This window comes from Palaemon carinicauda, chromosome 30, assembly GCF_036898095.1.
Source record: "Palaemon carinicauda isolate YSFRI2023 chromosome 30, ASM3689809v2, whole genome shotgun sequence".
NCBI classification, from domain to species: domain Eukaryota; kingdom Metazoa; phylum Arthropoda; class Malacostraca; order Decapoda; family Palaemonidae; genus Palaemon; species Palaemon carinicauda.
The window spans coordinates 53,597,727-53,605,780 of NC_090754.1; the positions used below are offsets into that span (position 1 = coordinate 53,597,727).

At 39.0% G+C, this 8,054-nt stretch overlaps 1 protein-coding gene across 1 annotated transcript in view; it reads left to right on the forward strand.

The window, feature by feature from the left end:
* Positions 1-7,665, forward strand: part of LOC137623529 (ionotropic receptor 93a-like) — a 13,349-nt gene extending 5,684 nt beyond the window's left edge. Inside the window, exons 6-10 of the mRNA XM_068354363.1 lie at positions 49-288; positions 2,784-3,058; positions 3,761-3,898; positions 4,760-4,946; positions 7,396-7,665. Of these exons, the coding sequence (XP_068210464.1) occupies positions 49-288; positions 2,784-3,058; positions 3,761-3,898; positions 4,760-4,946; positions 7,396-7,665 (1,110 nt within the window). The remainder of the gene's footprint in view (positions 1-48; positions 289-2,783; positions 3,059-3,760; positions 3,899-4,759; positions 4,947-7,395) is intronic.
* Positions 7,666-8,054: the final 389 nt, after the last annotated feature.

Genomic DNA, 8,054 nt, shown 5'->3' on the forward strand with positions numbered 1-8,054 from the left:
TAATAATAATAATAATAATAATAATAATAATAATAATAATAATAACAGGTACTGCAAACCGTATCAAATCGCTCGGCCTGGATGTCCCCGATTATTCACTTGGTCGCACCAGCGAGGTTGACTTTCGTCGATTTCACCCGGACATACGAAGATGACGTCACTTTGGCCTTTGTTATGTTGAAACCATTCATCGAACCCAAGTGGCAGAGTCTTTATTATCCGCTGACCGACGAAGTGTGGCTTCTCATCTTGGGAACAGTTTTAGTAGTGTCTCTCAGTCTATTTGGGGTACGTCTTGGATTCGATGTCCTCTCATTCCTTTTTTCTAATATATCTAACTTGAAAGTTGACTAAGCATTATCATTAAAAACTTATAAATATATAAAAGTATAAAGTTATTTAAATATTGATTATATATATATATATATATGTACAGTTGGAGCCACAAATTCCTGGCACAGCTCGCTCTGAGGATATGCATCCTGTCACGCTTTTACTGCGCGGTGAGCTCCCGTATTTAACCTAACCCACCACCTCAGCCATCTCTCTCTACACTGTTTGGGAATTCACCGTGCAGTAATGGTGTGACAGGGTGCATTTCCTTTAAGAGAGGTGTGCCAAAAATTCCTCTGTCCAACATGGTTAGTACGAGCTACTCAATCCCCGAAGACTTTCAATGTCTCTAAGTTCCTCTGTCCAACATAGTTAGTACGAGCTATTCAATCCCCAAGACTTTCAATGTCTCATTAACTGCCTCTGTCCAGCATGGTTAGTAAGAGCTACTCCATCCCCAAAGTCTTTCACTGTCTCTAACTGCCTCTGTTCAACATGGTTAGTAAGAGCTACTCCATCCCTGAAGACTTTCACTGTCTCTAACTGCCTCTGCCCAGCATGGTTAGTAAGAGCTACTCAATCCCTGAAGACTTTTAATGTATCTAACTGCCTCTGCCCAGCATGGTTAGTAAGAGCTACTCAATCCCTGAAGACTTTTAATGTATCTAACTGCCTCTGCCCAGCATGGTTAGTAAGAGCTACTCCATCCCTGAAGACTTTCAATGTCTCTAACTGCCTCTGCCCAACGTGGTTGGTAAGAGCTACTCAATCCCTGAAGACTTTCAATGTATCCAACTGCCTCTGTCCAGCATGGTTAGTATTAGCTACTCAATCCCTGAAGACTTTCAATGTCTCTAACTGCCTCTGCCCAACGTGGTTAGTAAGAGCTACTCAACCCCTGAAGACTTTCAATGTCTCTAACTGCCTCTGCCCAGCATGGTTAGTAAGAGCTACTCAACCCCTGAAGACTTTCAATGTATCTAACTTCCTCTGTCCAGCATGGTTAGTATTAGCTACTCAATCCCCGAAGACTTCCAATGTCTCTAACTGCCTCTGTCCAACATGGTTAGTAAGAGCTACTCAATCCCTGAAGATTTTCAATGTCTTCAACTGCCTCTGTCCAACATGGTTACTATGAGCTACTCAATCCCTGAAGACTTTCAATGCCCGTAACTGCCTCTGTCCAACATGGTTAGTAAGAGCTACTCAATCCCTAAAGACTTTCAATGTCTCCAACTGCCTCTGTCCAACATGGTTAGTAAGAGCTACTCAATCCCTTAAGACTTTCAATGTCTCTAACTGTCTCTGTCCAACATGGTTAGTAAGAGCTACTCATTCCCTAAAGACTTTCAATGTCTCCAACTGCCTCTGTCCAACATGGTTAGTACGAGCTACCCAATCCCTGAAGACATTAAATGTCTCTAACTGCCTCTGCCCAACGTGGTTAGTAAGAGCTACTCAACCCCTGAAGACTTTCAATGTCTCTAACTGCCTCTGCCCAGCATGGTTAGTAAGAGCTACTCAACCCCTGAAGACTTTCAATGTATCTAACTTCCTCTGTCCAGCATGGTTAGTATTAGCTACTCAATCCCCGAAGACTTCCAATGTCTCTAACTGCCTCTGTCCAACATGGTTAGTAAGAGCTACTCAATCCCTGAAGATTTTCAATGTCTTCAACTGCCTCTGTCCAACATGGTTACTATGAGCTACTCAATCCCTGAAGACTTTCAATGCCCGTAACTGCCTCTGTCCAACATGGTTAGTAAGAGCTACTCAATCCCTAAAGACTTTCAATGTCTCCAACTGCCTCTGTCCAACATGGTTAGTAAGAGCTACTCAATCCCTTAAGACTTTCAATGTCTCTAACTGTCTCTGTCCAACATGGTTAGTAAGAGCTACTCATTCCCTAAAGACTTTCAATGTCTCCAACTGCCTCTGTCCAACATGGTTAGTACGAGCTACCCAATCCCTGAAGACATTAAATGTCTCTAACTGCCTCTGTCCAACATGGTTAGTAAGAGCTACTCAATCCCTGAAGACTTTCAATGCCCTTAACTGCCTCTGTCCAACATGGTTAGTAAGAGCTGCTCAATCCCAAAAGACTTTCAATGTCTCCAACTGCCTCTGTCCAACATGGTTAGTAAGAGCTACCCAATCCCTGAAGACATTAAATGTCTCTAACTGCCTCTGTCCAACATGGTTAGTAAGAGCTACTCAATCCCTTAAGACTTTCAATGTCTCTAACTGTCTCTGTCCAATATGGTTAGTAAGAGCTACTCAATCCTTAAGACTTTCAATGTCTCTAACTGTCTCTGTCCAACATGTTTAGTAAGAGCTACTCAATCCCTTAAGACTTTCAATGTCTCTAACTGTCTCTGTCCAACATGTTTAGTAAGAGCTACTCAATCCCCGAAGAGACTGTTACTGTCTTCAACTGGAATTTTGCACAGGTACTCAAAATATGTCAGAGTTATTCGAAGAGTGAAGAAACAAGCCTTGAACGTATCGCAATGGGGGTGTTCGGGACGCTTCTATCGCAAACACTGGACAGAAGGATCGACGCAGTCTCTAGAGGGGTTTCGTCGAGGTTGCTGATCATTTCGTGGCTGGTGAGCGCGTTCGTCATCGGGACGATCTACAAGGGAAATCTGATCGCTTCCATTCTCGCTCCCAGGTACCCTCCAAGACCGGAGACTCTCGACCAATTGGTGAAAGTTGTTGACAGGTGGGGGCTTTTAACTTCTCATATTATATGATGTAACTGCTTTTGAATACAAAAATTCTTAAATATATCATTAATTTTGCTATCGTTTAATGTTTGAAGAATAATTTATCAGATTTATGTGATGTAGCTGCATTCAAATATACAATATCGTAAAACTATCATTAATTTCACTATTGTTTATTGTTAGAGTTCTCTAGCTTGAGGGTAAACTCGGCCAAACTATTCTATCACGTTTCTCGTGCTTTTGTTTTGCTAAAGTTTTTTTTATAACTTATTTAGGAAATATTTATTTCAAAGTTGTCGTTACAGTTCGTAAAATATTTTAATTTTCCTTGTTTCCTTTCCTCACTGGGCTATTTTCCCTGTTGGGGCCCTAGGGCTTATAGCATCCTGCTTTTCCAACTAGCGTTGTAGCTTAGAAAGTATTAATGATTAATAATTTAAATTTAAAAAAAAAAAATATCTAAATGAAAGTACCTATAGGTATCATAATGTTAATTCTTTTAAGTTTGTAGGATATATAATTCTTATATGATAGAACACATTCACCTGCACATTTTCCTAAGACCTTAACCAGGGTAAGGGGAAAATGAGTGAGAGGGTTTGTAGTTAGGAAAGAGAGAGCGGGTGGGATGGGTTGAATCTGTGACAGGTCGCGTAAACTAATAATAATGATAATAATAATAATAACAACCTCCCCAGGGTGACCATGCCGTCTTTTGGGAGCACAGCTCGTGATATTCTGATGGAGTCTTCAGCGGAATCCCGGAGAGCCTTAGGACACATGATGGAATTAGGCTACGACATCAAAGATGGACTCGAACTGACCATGAAATACAGGTTAGATGGAGAGAGAATGTTGAGATTTGATGTGATTTTAATGAAACATAAATGTATGATGAAAATAATTTAGATTTGATGTCATTTTAATGAGACATAAATGTATGATGAAGAGAATTCTAATTTGATGTGATTTTAATGAAACAAAAATGTATGATGAAGAGAGTTGAGATTTGATGTGATTTTGATGAAACAAAAATGTATGATGAAGAGAGTGGAGATTTGATGTGATTTTAATGAAACAAAAATGTATGATGAAGAGAGTTGAGATTTGATGTGATTTTAATGAAACAAAAATGTATGATGAAGAGAGTTGAGATTTGATGTGATTTTAATGAAACAAAAATGTATGATGAAGAGAGTTGAGATTTGATGTGATTTTAATGAAACAAAAATGTATGATGAAGAGAATTGAGATTAAGGCTTTCAAGAGGAAACTGAAGACTTTCTTAATTAAAAAATCTTACAACAGTGATGATTTAACAGTAAATGAACAATACGTGATCTGAAACGATAAATACTCTGAACGAACAAGGTAAAGGTACAGCGGAAGTCCTGTAGAGAGTGGGGTTCTCCTGCTGTATGGGACCGGAAAAGCAGCCATCAAAGTAAAGTACAGTATAGTACATAGAAAGTATTGGAAATGGGTGATAAACACGTTTGAATAGGTAAGTTTCTGTTTGCCATGGCCCAAATGTAATTATTTCTGTTAGTTGTGTTTCGAAATATGCGAATTTCCATTTATACGAGGTCATTGATCGACCAAATTCTCGCATAATTCGGGACCCTACTGTAGATAAATTTATCAAATTTAATCTCCTGCAACTTTTTTATTATAAATCCCTGACTTGCTTTATCAAGATACCCTCACGTGGACACTTTGCGGTACCTTCAAAACCAGCTGGCTCTTCATTACACCGAGGCAGATGGTACTTCATCATTCTACATAGGCCGTGAGGGACTGATGTCTCCCCGAAATGGTTGGCCAGTGCCACATGATGCTCCGTTCAAGGAATTGTTCGATTACGTCATCTCGGTACTTATAGAGGTACTCTCTTTTTTTATCTTTTTCCCCACCCTTATCCCTACATTATGGGGTCGGTTGTCTGATGGGCCCTCTCCAATGCCTTCTATCAAAGGTATCCTCTTTCACCAAATCTCTTCTCTCCATGTCATCCTTCACCTTATCTCACTCACTAATTCTCTGCCTCCCTCTCCATCTTCTTCCCTGTAACAGGTTCCTCCTACGCTCTCCTCCTCACTCCCTCCCCACCATCCATCCTCAACACGAGCCCTCATCATCACTGTAACACCCTCATCAACAATGTAGTCTTTACTACGCCTGCCATTCTTCTTATTACATCCTTTTCCAATTTTTCAAGCAGTGATAGAGGCACGGGGTGGGCTGAAGTAGAGTAGGGTGGACTTGGTGGGATTTGTAAAGAGAAATTATCTGATTTTGAAAATTATAGAAATATGATTAATATGTGAAATTATACAGCAAGGTCAATTATGGAGTTAGGTGAGCCATTATTAGTAATATTTTCTTAAGATTTATAATTATAGAATCCATGTTCAGTTGAATTTTTATCCCATGAGAATAACATCATATTCCCGTCCACTTGAGGTTCTTTCAAAATGCCAATGAAGGAATACAGACGCAGCGTAATGAGATCCTACCCTTCCTCCGAGACGAGATATCCTATCTTAGGACCCCTTTTTATGGGGAAATCACCCAACTAATGAGATCTAATATCCTTAATTAAACCTGATGCTCCAGGAAGAAAACAGATCCTTTTTTCAATAGGATTTAATCCCCTGGTGAATACCAAAGCCTACATTGATAAGGATTCTTTATTATTATTATTATTATTATTATTATTATTATTAGTAGTAGTAGTAGTAGTAGTAGTAGTATCTAAGCTACAACCCTAGTTGGAAAAACAAGATGCTATAAACCCAAGAGCTCCAACAGAAAAAAAACAGCCCAGTGAGGGAAGGAAATAAAGAACAATCCTAGTTGGAAAAGCAAGATGCTATAATCCCAGGGGTTCCAATATGGACAAATAGCCCAGTGAGGAAAGGAGAGAAAGTACAACCCTAATTGGAAAAGTAAGATGCTATAAGCCAAAGTGCTCCAACAGAAAAAAAAACAGTCCTGTGAGGAAAGGAAATAAAGAACAACCCTAGTTGGAAAAGCAAGATGCTATAATCCCAGGGGTTCCAATATGGACAAATAGCCCAGTGAGGAAAGGAGAGAAAGTACAACCCTAATTGGAAAAGTAAGATGCTATAAGCCAAAGTGCTCCAACAGAAAAAAATAGCCCTGTGAGGAAAGGAAATAAAGAACTACCCTAGCTGGAAAAGCAAGATGCTATAAGCCAAAGTGCACAAACAGAAAAAAAAGCCCAGTGAGGAAAGGAAATAAAGAACAACCCTAGTTGGAAAAGCAATATGCTATAAGCCTAATGGCTCCAACAGGAAAAATAGCCCAGTAAGGAAAGGAAATAAAGAACAACCCTAGTTAGAAAAGCATGATGCTATAAGCCCAAAGGCTCCAACAAGAAAAAACAGCCCAGTGAGGTAAGGAAATTAAGAACAACCCTAGTTAGAAAAGCAAGATGGTATTAGCCCAAGGGCTCCAACAGAAAAAAACAGCCCAGTGAGGAAAGGAAATTAAGAACAACCCTAGTTGGAAAAGCAGGATGCTATAAACCCAAGGGCTCCAATAGGGAAAAACAGTCCAGTGAGGAAAGGAGATAAAGTACAACCCTAGTTGGAAAAGCAAGATGATATAAGCCCAGGGGTTCCAATATGGACAAACAGCCCAGTGAGGAAAGGAGAGAAAGTACAACCCTAGTTGGAAAAGCAAGATGCTAGCAAGATGCTATAAGCCCAGGGGTTCCAATATGGACAAACAGCCCAGTGAGGAAAGGAGAGAAAGTACAACCCTAGTTGGAAAAGCAAGATGCTATAAGCCCAGGGGTTCCAATATGGACAAACAGCCCAGTGAGGAAAGGAGAGAAAGTACAACCCTAGTTGGAAAAGCAAGATGCTATAAACCCAAAGGCTCCAATAGGGAAAAATAGCCCAGTGAGGAAAGGAAATGAAGAAATGAATAAATGATATGAGAAAAATTAATAATAAAATATTTTAAAAACTATAACAACATCAAAACAGATATGTTGTCAACATGGAGGTCTTGTTAATAAGATATTAACGCAGGAATTCCATAGGATAACAACAACAACAACAACAACACCATCAAATGCAGCCGTTTCTAGTCCACTGTAGGACAAAGGCCTCAGACATGTCCTTATTCATGATTGTGGTTTGGCCAGTTTTCATCACCACGCTAGCCACTGGTGATGGTGGGAGACTTTCGTATGATCGCTCATAGCAAACCAACCTAGTATGGTTGGCTCAGACTAGATTTTTATAATATTTACTTATCAATTATTAATTATTGTTATTTATCTTTGTTCTTTTTATTTCAGGGAGGGATATACAACAAATGGATGAACGATTGGATAGACAACGCAAAGAAAACGGGCCAACGAATGAAGCGAAGGCAAATGATAGAGTCTCATTTGACTCCCGAAGAATCGACCAATAGGATGACGACCTCGAAGCAAGACGGTTCCCCATTGGCTCTGACCACTGTTCACTTCCAAGGTCCTTTGCTGCTCTGGGGCATAGGACTCTCTGCGTCAGGGCTGGCTTTTACGTGGGAGTATTTTGTCCTTCATTGTAGGACTGAAGTCTAATTTTTTCCGTTTATTAAAGTGGGACTTAACTAAACGAAAATAAAGGAATAATGAATTTGATTTTCGTGTTATTACCTTAGCATAAAAAATATTACAAATATTTAAAACTTTGTAAGAAGTCTTTAACATTACACATGAGAATTTAAAAATAAATATAGTTTTCTTAAACTATATAAGGAAAGAAGGCCTACTTTACTGAAAATTTATTGAGGCTAACACAAAAGATAGATTATTTATAGATAGCTATATATCTTTTTTTTATTTATTGAAAAAAATTCTTATTAATTATTTCGAAGCGTTGAATTTCCTTATAGATTTGAAATAGTCATCAAAATTTAATTCATAAAATATATTTCAATAAAACTTTAGGCTTGTATCAAAAATTGAAA